Source organism: Carassius gibelio, chromosome B18 (genome assembly GCF_023724105.1).
Source record: "Carassius gibelio isolate Cgi1373 ecotype wild population from Czech Republic chromosome B18, carGib1.2-hapl.c, whole genome shotgun sequence".
Classification (NCBI taxonomy): domain Eukaryota; kingdom Metazoa; phylum Chordata; class Actinopteri; order Cypriniformes; family Cyprinidae; genus Carassius; species Carassius gibelio.
Window position 1 is genome coordinate 25,509,969 of NC_068413.1, and position 23,392 is coordinate 25,533,360.

General features: G+C 36.8%; 1 protein-coding gene across 5 annotated transcripts in view; it reads right to left on the reverse strand.

Annotated features, from left to right (window-relative positions):
* Positions 1-23,392, reverse strand: part of LOC127977336 (golgin subfamily A member 4) — a 77,274-nt gene that overhangs the window by 27,433 nt on the left and 26,449 nt on the right. For all 5 annotated transcript variants that reach the window (XM_052582205.1, XM_052582204.1, XM_052582206.1 and 2 more), the window contains exons 9-13: positions 19,001-19,107; positions 15,683-15,797; positions 13,106-13,239; positions 2,734-2,843; positions 2,416-2,584 (exon numbers count right to left, since the gene is read on the reverse strand). In XM_052582205.1, the coding sequence (XP_052438165.1) occupies positions 2,416-2,584; positions 2,734-2,843; positions 13,106-13,239; positions 15,683-15,797; positions 19,001-19,107 (635 nt within the window). The remainder of the gene's footprint in view (positions 1-2,415; positions 2,585-2,733; positions 2,844-13,105; positions 13,240-15,682; positions 15,798-19,000; positions 19,108-23,392) is intronic.

Here is a 23,392-nt window from a genome sequence, read left to right on the forward strand (position 1 = left end):
TTCCACGGTTATTGCTGATTTTTATTTTATTTGAACTTTTTCTTCTTTATTATTTTACATGATTGTTTATGCCGTCTGTGACTCCAAACATTCTTATTCGTTTTGATAATTAATGTTCTACGTTTCATAATTAAATATTCTTCATTTTTTATTGATTTTTAGTTTTGTACCTATACCTATTTAAACTGTGTAAGTTATTTGTACTTTTATATTAGGGATCTAGCATGGTGTATTTTATTTGTTTTGTTAATAAAAATTCTATGTTCTACGTTGTATTTTGTTGTTGTTTGAATTGAATTAAAGCAGTTGATGCCAAATTGCCGCTAAAAGTTAAAGTAAAATGTGCATGGTGTTTTACAAGCTGTTTAAGCAAAGGAAAGTGAGGGAAAGAGGAAAAACAAACAAAAAATTCATATGACCCCCCCATCACGGTGACATCGGTACTACCGGTGTTGTCACACATCGATTAACCGGTGGAAAAATATCATCACCGTCACAACCCTACTGCAAAGTGTATTTTTGAAGAAAAAAAAAAGGGTTATTTTTTCTAATTAGTCTGCACAAATACAGCAGTCATGCTTATTGAAAATGCTAATTCATCTGACAGTAGGTGGCTCTTTCATAAAAGCAGATATATAATATAGTAGTTTGCCCGGTACCAGCAGTACACAAAGCAGCAATGCACCCGACTTTAAAACGTGTAACAATTATATTTATTCAATGAAATCAAAGCCTTTTTACATTTATTCTTCACATTAATCCATATCTCAATTCTTGCCTTTCTGTCCTCAAATTTTAGACCTCTGCAGAATTAAGACTATTTAAGGCCCTAAATTTGATACAAACTAAACTTAAGATTTTTAAGTACCTACGGAAACCCTTTATATATGTATGCATCCATGTGGGTGTGTGCGTGCATGTGTGTGTACACATATTACATATATAGCAATCAAAAACAACAAAAAGAGCAATGATATATAAGTGCTATAACAAGTCTCAGTTAGGTTAACACAGTACACATAGCATGGGCTTTTAAATAATATAATAAATAAAAAGAAAACAGATAGAATAAAAAAAGAATAGAGCAAGCTAGTGTTAGAGGTCTATACACACACACACACACACACACTTGCATAATAAATGAAAAAAAAATAGAATACAAAGATTAGAAAGAATTGATTTTTTTTTTTAAGAATAGAATTAGAATAGTGAGTGTTAAAGTTAGAGGGTCAAATAAAGATGGAAGAGATGGGTTTTAAGTCGATTCTTGAAGATGGCTAAGGACTCAGCTGCTCGGATTGAGTTGGGGGGGTCATTCCACCAGGAGGGAACATTTAATTTAAAAATCCGTAAAAGTGACTTTGTGTTTCTTTGGGATGGCACAATCAAGCGATGGTCACTTGCAGAATGTAAGTTTCTAAAGGGCACTTAAGTCTGAAGTAACAAATTTAGGTAAATGGGTGCAGAGCCAGTGGTAGTTTTGTAGGCAAACATCAATGCCTTGAATTTTATGCGAGCAGCTATTGGTAGCCAGTGCAAATTGATAAACAGAGGTGTGACACATATTCTTTTTGGCTCATTAAAAATTAATCTTGCTGCCGCGTTCTGGATTAATTGTAAAGGTTTGATAGAACTGGATGGAAGACCTGCCAAGAGGGCATTGCAATAGTCCAGCCTGGACAGAACAAGAGCTTGAACAAGGAGTTGTGTAGCATGTTCCGAAAGAAAGGGCTTGATCTTCTTGATGTTGAATAAAGCAAATATGCAGGATTGGACAGTTTTAGCAATGTGGTCTGAGAAAGTAAATTGATCATCAATCATAACTCCAAGGTTTATAGCTGTTTTTCAAGTTTATTTGTATAGCGCTTTTTACAATACAAATCGTTACAAAGCAACTTTACAGAAAATTATGTTTCTACAATATTTAGTAGTAGCTTATAAGTGGTGACTGTCAGTTTGTGCACGTTAACAGGATTTTTAGAAAAATTAATACAAGACGTAGTCAGCCAGACGATGAATAATATGAACATTATTCATATTATTAATAATAATTATTTTATGATCCTTTTTTGAAGGAGTTATGGTTGATGTGCCTAACTTGATGGTGAAATTGTGATGAAACAATGGGAATCACAAGCTGTTCTGTCTTGGCAAGGTTGAGTTGAAGGTGATGGTGCATCATCCAGCAAGAAATGTCTGTTAGACAAGTTGAGATGCGAATAGCTACCATTGGATCATCAGGATGGAATATATATGTGTACGTGTTTACAATTGCAATTACTGGAAATATTTATTTTCAACTTGAAATACATGTGGCAGACAGCTGAAATAAAAGTCAATATATGCCCAATCATCTAGATGTGTCATCTTGTTAAATATGTACACAATATTACAATACAGTTCATATTTACTCACATTGTGTTCAGTCTGAAGCAGTTTTTCAGTTGTTTCTTGGTTTTGTTTTTCTTTCGTCTCTAAAGCCTCTCTCAGACCATCAATAAACTCCAGTTTCTCTGAGGTTCTGGCAAGCGTATGCTCTTTTTCCATCAGCGAGGACTCCAGACACTCCTGTGTGCTGCTCAGTCTGATTCAACAAATATGTTAAAAATTATTAGTTTCTGCTATAAACACAGCATAGTGTATAAATGAGATTACCATGGCTACAAAACAGACAAGAATCTGAGTTGGAATGTTGCTGCAATTAGGCCCCAGGACCTAATTTTAAATAATTACCCTTTGAGTTGTTTGTTCAAGCTGGCGATGAGTAGCTGATGCTTTTCTGTGTCTTTTATCTGCTGACTGCGAAGGTTGGCGACCTGTGCCTGCAGGCGCTCAGATTCATTCTAATGGATAGGAAGATGACAGATCATAACTACAATTCAAGCAAAATAGCAAAAATCCATCCACACGGCCCAAGTGCATGTCATGTGATTATAGATAAGTATGTACTTAACCTAGGGCTGCATTATGATGACAAAAATCAGAATAGCTGATTATTGCCCTTAAATACTGTAAGAATACCATTTAATACACATCAAAAACAAGCTGGAAAGTAGTTTGCTGTAATTTTATGCATACATTAAGGCTGTTTTCACACTCAAATCCTCTTTAAAAGAACCAAACTCAGAACATTTGACATGGTCCAAGAGTTGTACCAAATGAAAAAAAGGCCAAGTTCTTTTTACATCCACACTGTTCCTGTCCCTGAAAAATAGAATCAAATCCTCTCTTGGTCAACTTAAAGGGGCTGTATTTAGAGTTAGCGATACCTTTACAGTACCTGCAGCTGTTAAATTAACTTCAGCCAGCAACTTGTTCTTCAGGCTCAAACTTGTGGACGCATTTGTATTCTCTCTTCTCAATAAGACAAATACAATAAAAATGGCAGCGGTGAGAAAGAAGCAGTTCTAAAACATCTTATCAAAGCAATGTGTATATGTTTGCACAAGCTCTGGCATCATGTCAACAAATTACAGTTATGATAATTAGATTGTAAATATATATATATATATATATATATATATATATATATATATATATATATATATATATATATATATATATATATATATATATATATATATTAGGGCTATCAAAAATAGGGTGTTAACGACGTTAATTAGATGTTTGTTGTTAATTACGTACATTTTTTTACGCATGCGCAGTGTGACAAATTATTCAGGCCAGGAAAGTCTCGTCGATCTCTGAATTCTCAAGATAGTAAAAAACAGCGGCGAGCGCCGCGACGAAAACACCGAAGAAGCTTAAGGTTTTACCCCAGTTACTCTCAAATACATTCATGCCAAGCTCGATAAACAGAGACGACTTTGGTAGTTGATACGCTGGAGCTTCTTCCTGTTATAGCGTCACTATAATGGTGATACACAAATTGTGATTTTCTAGTTTGGTGATTCTGCTTGTTAACATCAGGTGTCTTCAATAATGGTCAATCATAACTCAATTAACTTCTTAATTATCTCATTAACTTCAACTCTGCTTCAGTGTTACTTTTAACACTGCTTTAGTGTTTATATGAGTCCACACTCAAGAGTGTTAAATTAACACTGGGGATTTTGCTGTGTAATTTCATAGATATGTGGCTATATTTAACCACTGGTTCACCTAAAACTCTTACACTATCTGTAGTTAAATGGCATGGTTTGATATAGTGCTCAGCTAAATTTGATCTAAGTAAATGTTAAACTTTTGAAATTCAGAAAAAAAGAACCACATATTGATGAATCAATACATGAAAATTATGTATCTGTGACCTGTTATTTATCTTTTGGTATGCATTTCAGAAAAAAATGGTTAGGATTCAGGTGTAATTGCAAATAGTGATTAATCCTGATTAATCCACTGAAAATTCTGATTAATTTTATTAAAAATTTTAATCATTTGACAGCCCTAATATATAAATATATATATATATATATATATATATATATATATATATATATATATATATATATATATATATGGAGCCAATATAATACGAAATATATATATAAAAGAATAAAGTTTTGGAAATGACAATGAAAGTATTCAGAAAAATAAATGTGTACTTTGCAAATTTGAAAATTAATGAAAAAGAAAATTACATATTGCGAGAAGTAAATATATTTTGCAAACAAAAATAAAGAATTGTGAAATATAAATGAAACCGCGCAAAAGCAGTGATTTTGCAATACATATTTTCCATGGTCATATCTACTAATTTATTTGCAATGCTGCTTTTATTTTGCGTTTCAGTAAAGTTTGAGCTTGCGATACCGCTTTTCACTTTGCGCTTCACATTTCTGTGTGTCTCACTTTCTGGAACTGTTTTGACATGGGGCTGGAGTTACAGGACGGAAGAGTGTATAACAATGCCTGCATAACATGAGACGCATCTCACTGATCCAGGTAACGTCATGAGCAGAGGCAAGCGAGTGGAATAGTTTTCTTTTATTCACTAGCATTAAAACATACCAGTTTTCGCTTTATTAACTCTATTAACAAATTTCTGTGTGTATTAACAGCATTTGCTCAAGTTAACATGAACATCTACTGTTTATTTCTCTCAATGTGCACACTTTTATAGCATTAAAATGTGTAGCTATTGTTTCATTTGGTTTACTAAATGTCTATTAATAACGGCGTTTGTTTTGAAGGGTACATAACATACACAGTTTCACCTAATATCATGTTAATCTTGAGTACCTATAGATTAGTAATGCATCCTTCATATATCCAAAAAGTCTTTAGTTTTATCATATTTATAAAAGAAAAATACAGCTTTCTGATTCTCTCCGGAAAAATCTGAGCTCCTGGAGGCGTACTCTGGACGGAGCTATAATACTGATGTTTCGTGTTGTTCTATTAACATATATTCACTTATGTGCTGATTTCCAACAAAAGACCTGATCTGATGCAATTGTTATAGTTCCACGATTGAAAAAAAAAAAAAACAGCCAAAACTTGTACCAACCCAGAAGTAAGATTTTAGGCACAGAAATTATTTTTTACAACTTTGGCCATGTTTAGCACGAGAATCCATCTCTTTAACACTGTGAACAACTCAGGTTTTTTAACATTGATACTAGTTCCCCTAGCCTGTCAATGGTGCCCAAGTGGCTAGAGATTTTGATAGGTGTAAACCAAGCCTGCTCTGAGAAAATGAGAAAACGAGAGCTCAGACAGACTGATCTGGAATCTTTCCCATATGTCGTCATAAGGAGAAAGGTTACATCACCTTTCTCTGCTTTGCCCGCCCAGAGAATTTGGAGAAAACATTTAATTCAGTTGCAATGTCAGGACAGGCTTTACAAACAGACTTTTACGATATGGATTTGACAGCACTGCCACAAACAGAGAGTAACAGTATTCATTAATGCCTGATCTGTGATCAGTGATTTACTGATGGGTACTGATGTGATTTACTGATAAAGACAGTAAGATGTACAATAATTCTGGGTAATTGTTTGTTAACATGTTTGTTGCAGAGCAGACCATCAGCGTGCGCATTCGGAAGTATAAATTGAAGAAGTCGGATTGCTCATGCGGAAAGTATAACAGACTTTACAATCGCAACTTCTTTGTGCTGTTACTCCTTTCGAGCTGAATCTCACAAAATTGGTCAGCTCCCGACCGCATCAGGTGTTTTATTTATGGGGATTACAATTATTTCAATGAATGTAATAGATGTAAATATCATAATATTTAGGCTATAATATTATAAATCAGGTTGGTTTGTATTGGTGACGTAATATGTAAATATGTAAATTATATGCTTATAATTTATTTAATTATATAACTAGCACTTGGACCTTAGTGCGGCCCGCTGGCAAAAAAGGTTGAGAACCACTGATCAAAATTAAAAGAAATAAACATTTGAAATATATCAATCTGTGTGTAATGAATGAATATAATATAAAAGTTTCGCTTTTTGAATGGACTTAGTGAAATAAATCAGCTTTTTGATGGTATTCTAATTATATAACCAGCATCTGCATATGTGTAAGCCTATATTAGGCTATTATTAATTATTATTATTATTATTATTATTATTATATAGGCTAACCGTTATATAGGCTATTATTATATAGACTAATAATTATTATATTATTATAATATTATATTAATTAGGACTGTATATTTATTGTTATGCTCCTTTCCCCTTTCAGTTGGTGTATTGCTTATTCAGTTAACGTTCTGTGTGATGCTAGTATATTATTTCGCTAATTCTGTAAATGTTAAACTTTTGGCTTAATTGCATTTATGCCTGTATGTGATGATAAATCAGTGGTGTTTTCATTTACAACTGAAACTAGCAAATTATTTATTAATATTTATTATTTTAGGGTTAGGGTATTATAGAGTTATTGTTACATACATTCTCTAAAGTTCCAGTAAAAATTCCTTTCATATAGCATAGTCAAAGCTTTATTGGCATGTCGGGCATTATCAGTATAGGCTATTATTTACAAACCTCTTAAGGGTTGAACCTCCCAAAAGCATCGTAAACCAAATGATTATAGATGCTTTTGGGAAGTGCAGCCCTGAATGTTAAGTAGAGATCGAAATGAAGGGAAAATAAATTAAAAAAACTTAACAACGAATACAAAAACATTACCAATAATAATAACAATAAAATACATTGACTTAACAGGTTTGTGGGATGGATAAATTATTTTTTCTTGTAGGCCTATTTTATTTTATTTACTTTATGTGACATATGTTCATAATAAACTTTATTCGAATGCTGTCTACATCGCGTGCAGTACAGTCCGGTAGCCTAGGACTATGGTTAACACTTAAACCATCAGAGGTCGCTGTATACCTGTATAGTGTCAGCGGGTAAAATTTACCCATGCACGTCTACTGTTTTGATGTAGCTAAATAAAAACATTATCTAAAGTTATAAAATGGTTATTTTTATTCATCAACAATTTGTTGTCTTCTTGTTTTTAGTTCAGGTCTACTTTTAAGCAGGTTATACTAATCATGTTTCTTAATGGTGAATACAAACCAGCCTGCAATGACAACAAGAATTACAAGGAAATAAATACATATTTTGGTGGTGTAATATTATAAAAGACGTTTTAAGATAACCCATGTTATTTAAATAACTAAAATAAGTAGACTATAAAATACCCTAAGTAGACTATAAAAAGGCCTTAATAATTCACCACACTGGTTTGTTTGTTTACACATTTAATGTACGAGAAATTTTAATAATTTTAAACCAAAAAGTCTCCAGCTTAATTTTTGTTTTGTTTTAATCTTTCAGTGAAAGTAATTTATTTTCATTTCTATTTATGCCAGGATTTATGTAAATGAAAAACGAAGTTGAGATCGATATGAAACTTGAGTTGTAGACCTTTTTAATGATTTAGGTTATAGTTTATGAAGGTAATTGCATTCTTTTATATTAAAACTAGCAGTAACTCTGAACTAGTAAACAAGGAACCTTTCTGTGCGCTAGTGTCCTCCCAAAAGTTAAGAGTTTTTTTTACTCTTAACCAAATTGTGCACCAACCATTGAACCAAATTAAACAATGCCATAAAAGTGTGCACATTGAGAGAAATAAACAGCAGATGTTCATGTTAAAATCTTAAACTAACACTGCTAATTAGGGCTGTCAATGAATATTCTAAATTCAAATATATATTTGAATAGTTTTAAAAAAACGAATTTTGAAGGTGAAAATTAATATTTGAATTTAAAAAAAAGTGTAAAAAAACAACAACCGCGGTAGTAGAGGAGTGGCTGTCTGCTTTGCGAGTGGGCACGCTAGCGCGTCTGAGGGTTCAGGGACAGGTCACAGGAGTTGCACTGTCTGGCACAGCGTCACTACTGAAAGTTGATGTGTCTTGCATGGAAGATGGCAGAGCCCAATTCGACCGCAGCAGAGAAAGCGATACTGACTGAATAGATTTTGCATGAATAAAGGATAAACGCACTGCTTCCACTGGTTTGATTATTTACCGTTTCATGTCAAGGAAAAGTTCCATGTTTACCACAGCACAGCTGCAGGGAGACAGAGGAGACAAATTTTGAAAAAATATTTTCTTTTTGTTACTTCATAACGTTACGGTTGAACCACTGTTGGCAGTACTTTTCTGGACCTAGACAGTGTCATTTACTTGGAAGTCAATGGGACAGTCACAAGCATCCCGGTTTTCATTCAAAATATTTTAAATTGTGTTCTGAAGATGATCAAAGTTTTTTTGGTGTTGGAATGACATGGGGGTAAGTGATTAATGATAAAATGTTCATTTTGGGGTGAAGTAACCCTTTAAGTAATTATTTTTTTAGAACTTTTTGTTATCATATTCTGTTGCATTTTGGACCTTGTCTGACCTTATATTCTCCAAAATGTGACCCCATTCACCTCCATTGTAAGGGTATTACTCTAACCCAGATTTTTTTGTAAACATTACAACTACAGTGGAATTATTATGCAAGTTGATATTCTGGCCATATTTGTTTTCCACGTACAATTTACCAATTACAAACCGCATCAAATTTAATAACCAATTTAATCAAAGTGATGTGTAATTGTTAACAATGGCTGGAAGTGAAAAATGCCTTATACTCAGGTGTGCATAATTATTAAGCAGGTTTCCTTTTACAGGTAAAATGCGTAAAAAAAAAAAAGAAAAAAAAAAGTTTAACACACCACAAAGTAAAAAATTATTACATGCCCATGAGAAATATTCAAAACTAATGCAATACAGAAATTGCTAAATTAAATCATGACCTCAAGTCAAAGACATGCTCACTTGAATTATTCCAGCTGCTGTTTACCTCCGACCCTGCTCCAACACTCATTCCTGTGGTTTTTAAATTGCGAAAGACGTATTTAGCTGAATCAGGTGTGTTTAATTAAGGAAGAAGCTAAAATCCTTTTGGCTGTGGCCATAGAGGAACTGAGTTTGGTGCCTCTGTCTTAGCACTATAAAAAAAAAAATACATATTCAACTTTTGAAAACTGTATCCACCGAAAGTGTCAGCTCACTGACTCAGTTCTGCACTTTCACAAAAACTCATAAAAATGGGATATATGCACTGCAACAATAATCCTTTGATAAAACTGGAGTACACGTCAATATCGTGCTATAATCAGAGATGCAAATAATTTTTCTCAGTCTGGTTCTCATCAGAGCACCTGAAGATTTGGTTTGGCGATCACCTTGAGCATAGTGTGACCTACTATAAAAAATAAATTAATAATAGCATTGTTGCACTTTATTTAGTTATTATTATTATTATTATTTTTACTAAATGATAAATAATAAATATTAATAAATAAACACCATATAATACCATTGTTTTAAAATAGAAAATGAGTATTAAATAAAATTGTAATTATTTTATAGTACACTGGAAAACAATGTTAATATTCACAATTTCAGTTCCTTTTACTTCTTTACTGTAAATATGAATTTTCATAATCTTCAAACCTAAACTCAGCAAATCGTGCGAATCGTGACCGCGTCGCTTCCATTATGAGCGAGCATACCGCGCCTAGATTGGAAATAACGAACTTGAGCGCCCAAAAGACGCAATATTTGAATGGCCCCTAAGAACTGTGGTCTTCTACAGTCCTTCAAATATGCCGTGGAGAATCACAGAAAGAGATCAAATTCAAGAACATTGTTGCAGCATCTCTCAAGCAACGAATAAACACCGTTAACTTGATTTGCAGTGAAAACTCCTCTTCTCACATCTGCCCTAGACCCTCAGCACAAACATCTCAGGTTTCTCGATGAAAACATGAGAAGTAAAAAAAATAATTTGAACATTATCAGAACATTTTCCTTGATGCGAGTGGTGCGGATGCAGCCGCCGTCACCAACGATGAAGAGGATGCAATGCCCACTCGTCGGAAAAGGTTGAGCCAGTTCTTAAGCAATGATTACAGAGAGTCCAGCCGAGACGAGTGGGAACAGTTCTTGCTGGTGCCAGGTATTCCACCAGATGAGGATCCCATTCAGTGGTGAAATAAAAACACGAAGCGCTTCACAAAACTTATTCGCTTAGCACACCATTATTTGTAAGTCCTGCCAATGTCTGTGCCGTCAGAGCGTGTTTTCTCCACGGCCGGCCTTATTGTTAACAGACTAAAGAGCCGACTTTCCCCTGACCATGTATACATGCCCGTATTTCTTAACAAGAACATGTTAAACAATAGAAAAAAAGATTGCTGACAGTTTAAAAGTTTAAAAGTGTAGGCTACGTTCTACAATAGCCTATTGCTGCAGGCTGCTTTACATTTTATATTTGTTCACCTTTTTTTTTGCTTTTAATCTGTACTTTTGTTTGTTTGCACGCATTGTTAAAGGTTTTCAGCTACAAAACACGATGTGTTCAAGCTTATTGTGTGTAAGCTTGTTCAAAATGATGGAAACAACAAATATTAATGAAAAATAACGTCTGTCTCATTGAACTTAATTCAAATAAACAAATATTCAAATATACGTTTTTTTGTGAGCTCAAATATTCAAATGTGATATTTGCGGCAGAAGACCACCACTTCTGTGCGGTCGAGACAGAAGCCCACCCGGGCGGCACAGAAGACCACCACTTCCGTGCAGTCGAGACAGAAGCCCACCAGGCTCTGGAAGTTCTCCAGAGACGAGGAGAGGCTCTGGTAGTTCAGCCGAGATGTGGAGAGGCTCTAGTAGTTCAGCAGAGACGTGGAGAGACCTTGGTAGTTCAGCCGAGACGTGGAGAAGCTCTGGTAGTTCAGCAGAGGTGCGGATTCCGTGGTGTTTGGACTGGATTCAGGAAGACCAATGATGACTTGACTCTGCTAATGAAGATCATTGGTGACTTGACTCTGCTTATGAAGATCATTGGTGACCTGACTCTGCTCATGAAGATCAATGGTGACTTGCCTTTGCCCATGAAGATCAATGGTGATTTGCCTTTGCCCATGAAGATCATTGGTGACTTGCCCTTGCCCATGAAGATCAATGGTGACTTGCCTTTGTCCATGAAGATCACTGGTGACTTAACCTGACTCCGGAGTGTCAACAGTGACTTGACCTGACTCGACTCTGGAGGGTCAACAGGAACCTGACTCGACTTTGGAGGGTCAACTGTGGCTGTCATCTTGTGCAGAGGCACTGGACAAGCGGCCATCTTGTGTCATGACTCTGGACCGGCGGCCATCTTGGGCAGTGGCGCTGGGACGGCGGCCATCTTGCGCTGTGACGCTGGGCTGGCGGCCACCTTGTGCTGTGGCGCTGGGCTGGTGGCCATCTTGTGCTGTGGCGCTGGGCTGGCGGCCATCTTGTGCAGTGGCGCTGGGCTGGCGGTCCTCCTGTTTGTAGACCCCAGTCTAGAATCGGCCATCCCACCAGGAGAATGTGGCTGGGGTATTCCACGGAGACCGATGTTGTAGGTAGAACACAAGCTACCAGAAATTATAAGCGTCCAACTGGTCCATTTCCCTTCGAGGCACCGGGTCATCCAGACCGGTGTTGAAAATGTATTTAAGGGCCACATCATTATATCCCATACCATCCGCCAGGGTCCAGAACACATGTGACGTAGAACCCACCTCCCCAACAACAAACAAACAGGGAGAGAACAGGAATGGGAATAGGAACTGGAACAGGAAATTCGGAAGAAGAGGAGGAAACTGGGTGACTGAATGAAAGGACTCCATGAAGACAAACAGAAAAAGACCGGTTAATATAGGCAAGGGTAATGACTATCAAGTGAAGACACCTTAGTGCAATTAACAAGAGTGCAATTACTGTGATGAAGGGACAAGGCTTTGTGGGAATTGTAGTGCCTACGGTGAGGTGCCTATGGGGAAGTGAGACTACAAGTGGAGCGTGACAGAGATGCAGAGGATATTAGTGAAGAGGATCGCACAGAACCTGTGCAAGCATACGGCTCTTAACAGCATGTTTTTTTTTTTGTTGTTGTTGTTGCTAGCTTTTAAAATACGGTTTTATCCTGATTAAAGCTTTAATACACCATGGCAGCTGCATGTGAGTCCATATTTAATTCTTCCCATAGCTATGTAAAAATATGTGTCTGTCTATACACATAATTAGTTCCTGTAGCTCAATTGGTAGACCACTGTATTATCAAAGCGCAAGTTGGGGGTTTGATTCCCCGGGAACACATGATAGGTAAAAATTGATATCCTGAGTTCACTGTAAGTCATACATTTACATTTAAAGTGTATAATTGGAACACAGTTTATAGGAGCCTACAATCAGATGAGAGAGAGAGAGAGAGAGAGAGAGAGAGAGAGAGAGAGAGAGAGAGAAATGCAGAAAAATGAAATCGCAGTCAACCACCCCTTAAAAAATGTTATATTGACTCATTTGTTGGATTATAGATGGTTTTTGATGGGAAAAAAGGATGAGATTAATTGCTTCGGTGCAGATTATAGGAAGGTAAATAAAGTGACTAGGCCTGATGCATTTCCACTTTATTTAATGATTCCTGGGGCAATCCAATCCAATAATTTAGTGACAGACAGCTACAGTAATTGAGAGAGCAGGCTTAGCAAAGGGTCAGTTGGCAAGCAGTGTAACTCCAGAAGCTGATATTGATAACGCTGTTATACGTACAGTCCAAACAGTTTCTGTGTACCTGTAGTAATTCAATGCGAGCCTGAAGTTGCAGACGGTCCTCTAGATCTTGGCACTGATTCTCAAGGACCAAAATCTGTTCCTGCAGTTGGTTTCTCTCGAGTTCAAGCTCCGCAACAACAGACCTCAAGCCATCTAAACAAGTGAAAAGAAATGGCATACATCTTATTTTATTAAATTTAGCAATTTTCCTTGAACTCTCAACTCTTTCTCCAATCAATTATTTAGTGTCATTTTGTGTTAATATTAAATGTGTAATAAACAGCATATTACTATATAAAATTTGAGTTTTAACATTTTATTAGCCAACCAAATGCAAAGCTTCCACAAAAAAAAAGAAAAAAGAAATAATAATAATAATAATAATAACAAAATTGTTCCCAGTAAGCGAATAGCCCCAACTGCAGTTACCCGAAGGAGCTGTTTAACCGGTTGTTATGAAGGAATAACATACCTCTGAATGTGCTGACCAATCAGAACTGAGTAATCCACAGAGCCAAGTAATCAGACTTGGCAACGTTTTTGCTCACCAGCCACTGTGGCAAGTGGTTTTCCAAAATTATTTTCACCGGCCAAAATTTTGCTGTTGTGAAATTACATAGTACTTCATACTAAAATGTATTTTAATCGATTTCCAGTAAATTTTTTGCCTTCTGAAAAGCCATTTTTCCTGTATTAAACTGTATTAAATGCATGCATATTTCATATTATTTTATTAATAATTTCACTTTAATATTACAAGACAATATTGTTGTTACCAACAAAAAATATTTTCACTGCAGAAGAAATAGAAGCAGCTGAATGGGCATTAGTTGCATTTACACAGAGAGTTTAATAAAGCTAAAATGTAGCATGCATACTTTTACACTGCAAAATTACAAGAGCAAAAAAAAATTACAAAATTATATTTGCATTTTTAGATATGCAAATATAAAATGTTGGAAAAATGCAAAGATAAGCTACTTTAAAATACGATAGTAAACCACCAGTAGGTGGCATCAAGTCACTGAGTCACAGGCTTTAATTCAAACAATTTGTTGATTCAAAAATGAAACAAATGCCTGTCCTTATGAATAGATCACTGAATCATTGACTCATTCAGTAAAAAAACACCAGTGTTGCTCAAAAATGCACTGCTGTTCTGGGCGTGATCTTTGTTTGGAAATATTTGTGTTAACCAAATCGAGCAAAAACAGTCAACATTAACAATGTTTTACTAAAATGTATATTAACTTCTCATATGAACTTTTGTATCACAGTTTTCAGTGAACACTCTCTCGGAACACTATGTTGCTTAACTATGCTATGCTATGAATATAAACACTTAATTTACATGAGCCTCAACTGGCGCAATGTTTTTACTGTTATCAAATGCCATTTAAACTGAATTTAATAAAATCAGAATCAAGTTGATCGGTTGGGCAAGTAAAATTCTCTTTCACTTGCACCTTCAAAAATCCACTTGTCCCATCAAGCTCTGTTACTGCAGGCTTAAAAAAAATTCAAGCTGCCAAAGTGGCTAGTGGGATTGACTATATTACCCACAATTGCTGAAATCCATCTGCATTTGGTGGGTTGGCAAGTGTAAATGTCAAACATTGTGTGTAATAAAATAATGTTACTTGCACTTTTCATCCTATGCACTTTATTTTACTATCCACTTTAAACTTGGATTTACCCTAGTATTTTATTACTATTTAATTGTTGTTGTTATTAGCTGTACTGTTATTACAATTACTTTATTATAACAATTAAGTCTTCTTTGTGTTGAATATCGAGTCCCACGTAGGAGATGGAAGGATATAAAACTGGAGCGACGACCGTGAAGGACATTATTTTATGTGTTTGCTTTTTATTTATGCCGTTTTGCATTTATTTTTGAATTATTAAAGTGTTTTGATTGCAGGCGAAGTATGTGCCACCATGGACGCTCGAGGCGGTGGGCTGGAGTGAGTTGCCGGGGACGTCCAGTGCCACCGCCAGGCATCGCGGAGGAGATCACCCAGCTGGTGGAGGGCCAAGCAGCAGTGCGTTTTTTTTTTTTCCTCTCTCCCCTCTCTCGTCCTTGTCGCTCCTCCTTCCATCTCCTTTTCTGTCGCCTCGTCTGTCCTACCCCCAGGTTCCCGCAGGCCCGGGGGGGTGGGGGGGGTGGTGGAGGGGTTGGGAGTAGAGCACAGTCTCGGGACTACCCCCCGGCCTGCGAGGGGCGATGGGGGTATGTGGCGAGTGGGGTGGGGCCGAGAGGCGTGGGAACAAGGAGTGAGGCCAGGTGTAGTGATTGAAGATGAGCTGCACCTGCGCCCCACTCACAGTATCGAGTCCCACGTAGGAGATGGAAGGATATAAAACTGGAGCGACGACCGTGAAGGACGAGAGAGGACCAGGCCTGGGACATTATTTTATGTGTTTGCTTTTTATTTATGCGCACCAGTCGTCCGTGAGGGGCTGGTGCGCCGTTTTGTATTTATTTTTGAATTATTAAAGTGTTTTGATTGTGCGCCGGTTCCCGCCTCCTTCTTCCCGATGATTACGAAGGTTATATCATTACAACATGGAAATAGTCTAATGGGCTTCACACCTGTATCTGCAGCACTGTGCTGTGGCCACCATCCACCCATGTTCTCTCCATTTACAAGAACATCGCAATCAGTGGGGCTTATTGGGTCTTGCCTACTATGAAATTCCAAGTCCTCCTTTAGAAAGAAATAGAAAGAACATGCATTATTATTACTATTATCATTATTACTACAATTTCAATACAGTACACTTCTCAAAAAAGAAAAGAAAAATACTTCAAATGATTAGTAAGAACACCCCACAAATCAGGACAAATAAATAAATAAATAATAAATTACTCACCGTCATGTCCTTCCAAACCTGCATTGCCATTTTTCAACATCTTCAAACTTCAAATTTAAGATCAGTGACAAAACATGTGAAAAGTAATAGACTACACTAATTGACTACACTGACTGCCTTTAATGCATCTTCTTTACACACCATATTTGAATTTAATGCTTGTGTTAATGTAATTGGAGACTGGCAAATGAGGGCTAAGGGTCTGCTTTGTGTTTTAAGGATAAAATGATATGAGGGCAAGTAAATGATTTTGACTCATTTCTGACTAAATAATTCTTTTAATTCAACTTTGCAACAGAGCAAAAAATAAATAAATAGGACTTATTCATTTTATGTTAATCTGAACTTGCATGTTATGGCTGGTTTCCACTGAGCGGTATGGTACAGTAAAGTTCAGTACAATACGATTCAGTATGGGTATCCTTAATCAGGCTTGCGTTTACACTGCCAATAAAACCTTTACTTGGTAGGCATGGTGTCAGAAACTAGTGATCGATGATGAACAACGACAATAAGCACAACTTTGCCTCTTTTTGTTAAAGGGTTAGTTCACCCAATAATCAAAATTATGTCATTAATAACTTACCCTCATGCCATTCGAAACCCGTGAGACCTCCGTTCATCTTCGGAACACAGTTTAATGATATTAGTTTAGTGATATCCGGTTTGCGAGCGAATAACTCGATGTAACCAGATCTTCTTGAACAAGTTCACCAAATTGAACTGAATTGTTTGAAACGGTTCGCATCTCCAATAAGCAATAATCCACAAATGACTTAAGCTGTTAACTTTTGTAATGTGGCTGACACTCCCTCTGAGTTAAAATAAACCAATATCTCGGAGTAATTCATGTACTCTAACAGAACACAGACTGAACTGCTGTGAAGAGAGAACTGAAAATTAACACAGAGCTGAGCCAGATAACGAACAAAAGATTGACTCGTTCTCAAGTCAAGAACCAGTTGCATTGGTTTTCGATCACCAGTAGTTCTTTCGGACAGTTCGATTCAATAAACCAGTTGAGGAAAATGGTTCACCAGTTCTTTTGCACTCAACGTAATGACTTCATTTGCGATGATTGCCCTTGATTCAAGCCTTCGGTTTACCTGGGCTCATAACATTAGCACAGAACCAGTTCAGAATCAGTCATCAAAAGAACCAGTTCGGTTCAGACGCTCTGTTTGTCAGTCTGCTTCATGCTGAATCACACATGCACAGTATCATCAGCTTCTCCAATCTCTATTCGGACGCGTCTGACAGAAACGGTTCTTGACTCGAGAACAAGTCAATCTTTTTTTCATTATCTGGATCTGGTTCATTCATCTTCAGTTCTGTCTTCACAGCAGTTCAGTCAGTGTACTGTTTGAGTACATTAATTACTCTGGGATATTAGTTTGTTTTAACTCAGAGGGAGTGTCAGGCACATTAAAAAAAGTGAACAGCTTAAGTCTTTTGTGGATTAATGCTTATAGGAGACGCGGCCCGTTTTAAACGATTCAGTTCGATTTGGTGAACTGGTTCAAGAGGATCCGGTTACATCGAATGATTCGTTCCCGAACCGGATATCACTAAACTGCTGTGTTTTGAAATCTCACAACAGACCCAGAAGAGAAGACAATGCTGAATAAAGTCGTAGTTTTTGCTATTTTTGGACCAAAATGTATTTTCGATGCTTCAAAAAATTCTAACTGACCTTCTGATGTCACATGGACTACTTTGAAGATGTTTTTATTATCTTTCTGGACATGGACAGTATACCGTGCACACAGTTTCAATGGAGGGACTGAGAGCTCTCGGACTAAATCTAAAATATCTTAAACTGTGTTCTGAAGAAGGTCTCACGGGTTTGGAACGACATGAAGGTAAGTTATTAATGACATAATTTTGATTATTGGGTGAACTTACCCTTTAAATGTAAGTTTAATGAACAATAATAGCCATTATAAAAGTAAAAGTACAAAGTATAAGAGGCTTATATAAGAGGAAATAAAGACAAAAGCAAACAGTTCAGTCAAACGTATACCACAAAGTCAGCGCTGTAACATTACCATGGTAAAGTTAAGATTAAATATATAAAGTTAAACATAACTTTGAACAGATTCATGAGACCATGAATGCCTGTTAAATATAGCCAACCCAAAAAGAATTGAATCTCATGTTTAATCACTACAGAGACATCTGAGCCAAATGTCAGAAGGACTAGCCAAGCTTAGGTTGCTCTTGGCGGATACATGAGCACTGAGCGCCCGGTGATCACCTGGAGCTCCAAAATCAGCATAACACATTTTCAAATAGGTGCTATCTTATAAAATAAACCACAGATTTTAGTTTTAAACAATTACATTCTCACCTGAAAAACTCTTCAAATTACATTTCATGACACAATTATAGATATTTAATTAGAAAATTCTGTGGGTGTTTGGGCAATTATGTTTCACAAGTCCACAAGAACAGACAAGAATATTGAGAAATGGCTTTTGTCTGTATGAAAATATAAAATGCATGGTTATATTCTTTGTGTTTGTGCACTCTGATATGAATAAGCCTAACATTCATGGAAAGCAAAGCAGAACAAGTGAAGGACGCTTTATCCCCTTGTATCAAACAAAAGTGACAATTCTAGTCAACCAATCAATGCTCTGCAGTGAGTTCCACCATTTTGGTAGCCTTTGCTGTGCTAGGAACCCAACAGAAGGGTACCAAGAAAGTTGTTTGGTAGGGTTCGCTTTTTTGGTACCATTTAAAACTTCTGATATTGGAAACGGAAATAATTGCTTACCGTACTGTACCAAACCATACCACTCAGTGGAAATGAGGCATTAGACACCACCGTTATTTAGACACTAGATGAGGGCATATCTTTTGGAAGAGTGGTGTTCCACTGCTCCAGGAAGAAGTAATCCAATTTTTAGAATCAACACCAAGGTGCACTGAAGCTGATCAGGCAGCACACTGTGACCTAACACCTTACTTAGAAATTGTTCTTTTAATTTGTCACTCATTTGTATGCAATTTACTTAGAGACTTTAGTTCATACCTGCAGGCTGTGTGGGGTGAAATATTTGGGCTTCCTGCTTTTCTGTGTGCAGAGTCCACGGGCCTGGGCCAACTCCTCCTCCACTTCCTCTTGCCGATTGGCTAATTCTGGATCGGAGCAGCCAGGAAACAACCAGTCATCCTCAATCAGTTTTGTGCCACAAGACAAAGGCAATGGATCAAATATGTTTAGGGCAATGGAGGGCGAATACAAAATCAGGATTGAGGAGAGACAGCTAGGTAATTCTAGTGCAGATTAGAGAGTGAAAAAGGTCCGGAAAGCATCAGGTAGGAGCACATATTGCAAATTCAGCTTCTGTGGACTGTGGACCAGAAGATTAAAATATGCAAGACCTATATAAGCCACAATGATATTTACAGTGCAAACTACAGCAAGAAACAGCTTTTTGAGAATTATTTCCAGAAATTATAACAATTCACCTTGGTTATAGCAATAAATGGGTAATGCCACCTGAAGAGTCTTTCAATCAACTATAGCATGGAAGTGAAAGTGGGACACCCTGAACAAAGTAGTATATGACTACAATTATGATTCCGTAAGAAATCAGTCTAGACAACTGCATTACAATTGTGTGAGTACATGTAGCAACATCAATAAGGTTAGTAAGGCAAGTGATAATTTTGATCATTATCCTTAATTTAGCGTGAGACTTCATTATGAGCTCTTAATTATAGTCACTGCAACAATGCATTTCATTTTTAACATCATTACTAGCACAATCGACCCCCATTCTGTTTTTCTTAAGCCCAAAGTATACTTCACTTGTTATGAGTATGCAAGGGACTTTGTACATTGTGAACGCAGTTCGCACATGCGCACTGAAGTTTTTTTGCAATAATCAGTTTTTACACAAGGTGGCAACACTATCCTGGGCCATTGTTACACAGTACCAAAAAAGAAAAGAAGAAAAACATAGAAACATAAGACACCAAACCAGCAGAGACTGCAAAATACAACACACCGACAAGCTTTATGAGCAAGACAGCTCTGCTTTGGTTTGGAAAAGAGTTAAAAAATATTTGTTAGCAGTCATAACTTGATGGGAGAAAAAAAAAAAAAAGAGCAGACACTGGATATGGATAAAGCTTTCTAGATTGCCTGCGTTCGCACACATCAAATGGAGTATAGTTTGAAGTTCAAAGTATACAAAAACTAAGAATACTTGGGTCAGAAATTGAAAATACCCACTGACAGTGTTAAAGGGATATCTTACCCAAAAAAAATTATATTCTGTCATTAATTACTCACCCTCATGTCGTTCCCAACCTCAAAGACCTCTGTTCATCTTCAGAACACAAATTAAGATATTTTTTTTAAAAATCTGACCCAGGATGGACAGAAACGGAACTATCACATTCAAGGCTCAGAAACGTAGTAAGGGCATTGTTTAAATAGTCCATCTGACATCAGTGGTTCAACCTTAATTTTATGAAGCTACGAGAATACTTTCTGTGTGCAAAGAAAACAAAAACAACAACAAAAAATTACTTTATTCAACAATTTCTTCTCTTCTGTGTCGGACTTCGATGCACATTCACTAAAGTACAACAATTAGGGCTGGGACAACAAAAAATACGTTGACGCAAAATATGCGCATCGATTCGTCGACCAGTTTTTATTTCTCTAAAAAACATTTGCAAAACGTTTACCTTATGTGCACTGAATATACGCGATGGCCGGATCAACATTCTGTCCAACGTTATATGACCAATCCAGGGGTTTTTCTGCATTGATCTTTTTTTTGGCGCCTGTCAAAGCCTTATTTGATCTTTGAGTGATGTAGAATAGAATGACTCCTGCGCCTGACAGGGCACATACGAGAGAGAGCCCCGGCTGCGCGCACGCACTAACAGTCTTCAAACAAGACGAGCGCTTCTTGCTCTCTCTCTCCCTTGTGCATATTAATCAAAATCATTAAACACGATAGAAAAAGGGGAAACACCAAAGTTTCACGCGCGCTCGCGCAATCACAGTCTTCAAACTACACAAGCGCTGTCTTGCTCTCTCTCTGTCTCTCTCTCTCTCTCTCTCTCTCTCCCTCTCTCGTGCATATTAACCAAAATCATTAGACACGATAGAGAAAGGGCGGAACGCCAAAGTTTCACATGGAGCATTCAGGGATTTTTTTTTTCTTTTCTCCATGACAGGCTGCTGGCTCCCACTGTAAATTTATTTTTTATTTTTTTGGAAAAGCACTCTCTGTATTAGCTTAAAGCCCTCAAGTTTACATTGGTTACTGTATTCTTTCAACTGCTCTAAACAAGTATTTTGAGTGACCTTTTTTATTGAATGCTAGACATCAAGTTGTTGTTATTTTCATCTGAAAGAATAACTTTTTTTCAGTAAGCTAGGCCCTATGTTTTCAGTAAGCTTGTTTCAATAAGCTATGTGTTTTCAAGGCTTCAAGGTTTTATTGAATGCTATGTGTTTTCAAGGCTTCAAGGTTTTATTGAATGCTATCTCTATACAAGTGCAAAGTAATGCATTCTTAGTCAGTCTTTTATTTTAAGAGCAATAAACATATATTGCAATGTTAAGGAATTCATGTTTTTTTTCATTCAGATATGTAAATCAACATGTATAAGTTGTTAGTAGTCAATTAATGGGGAGATAATCGAAATCGAATCGGTCTGAAAAAATTAATCGTTAGATTAATCGATGCATCAAAAAAATAATCGTTTATCCCAGCCCTAACCACAATGCATGCGTGTGGTGTTGCTAATGCAGAAGCCTGCATTCAGACGGAGATCCCGGTTGTTTGCAAGAAGAATGTACATGCATGGGTTGTGGTACTGGCTTTCTTAATTTGTTCTTAATTTGTGTTCCAAAAATGAACAAAGGTCTTATGGGTCTGGAACGACATAAGAGAGTAATTAATGACAGAATTTTTATTTTGGTGTAAACTATCCATTTAAGGCAAATTGATACAGGAAAGGATGGATCCATGCTTTACTTCTTTTTTTTTGTTTTGCACCAAATGGAAAATTTCCTCACAGGCAGACTTATCAGTTTCTTGGAGGTTAGCTGACATTGTCACCTAGGTACCTAAAGGTTTGTTCACACTTCAAGGCAGTTGGCACCAGTGTTGTGGGTAACGCGTTACAAAGTAACGTGTTAGAGTACTCTAATTACTTTTTTCCAGAAATTTGTAACTTAACGCGTTAGTTTCGTGCGTAAGTTATTTTAAGGAAAGGAAAATCCCGACTGCAGCCTGCTTTTTGTCAGACAGTAGTCCTAGGTCTACTGTGCCACCTGCGGATGTACAGTATCAGTGGAGCCGAAGCTCTGTGATCGTAAAGTCAATGGCTGTGATGCGTCTGTGCCCTGCGCCTGACCCTATGTGTGTGTGGGGCTTTTTTTTTTTTCAAACTCCCGGCAAGATAGCAGAGAGGACAGCGTTTGATTTATGGAAGTACGCACATTATTTTCAATTTGTCAACGAAAAAGAAAAGAACATAACGGTAAAATGCACACTTTGCTTTGGTGAAAAGCTTCTGTCGACCGCCAAAAATTCTACCTCAAATTTAACGCTACGTTTTAATCACTACTTTGAAGAGTAAATGTAAGAGGACTGTGTTAAAGCGAATTTAGGCTTGTGACTGTGAGTGACACTTTAATAATAATTAGTTCGGCTATTAAGCGATTTGTCATTTGCCTGTGTGGCAGTGAAGGATTTTATTCGGTTTGTTATCATTTTTGTTTGACAGGCAGCTGTTAATTTCTGTTAGATCATTGGCTGGCTGGTTGTTCATCATTTCTGAATGGATTTAAATCTGCAAGCCTGTTTAAGGTTGTGTTTACAAGTAAGCATACTTGTACTTTGATAACTGCATTATTTAAAGTTAAAGAAAAATCAGGAGTTATCTTGTGGTGCTCATAATATACAGTAGCCTAGGCTACCCGGGCTGGGTAACGTTAGGTGTGAATTTTGATTAATAATATGTTCTGTGATAATAAATAAATAAAACGCCATGTGGAATAGCCGATTGGTGACGGTCTTTCCTGTTATAGTTATCCTGCAGTGTTAATTTAGTCGGATGACTGACGTTATTCATTGTCGGGAGTCACCACTTTTAGGTGCATTTAAAGGGGCCGGGGGCTGTGTCTGTCGTGTGAGCCGCTGCAAATGGCTTTTAATTTTTGGTAACGCATGAGTACTCTAACGCGTTACTTTTATGAATAGGTAACGCTGTATCATAACTGATTACTTTTAATTGATGGTAACGTTGTAACCTAACTAACTACTTTCCAAAGTAACTATACCCAACACTGGTTGGCACATGGTTTATGTAACAAAATATGTTACATGGATGACATACAGCTTAACTTCTCATTTCAGCCAGACAATCCAACAGCAGCAGCACAGACCTT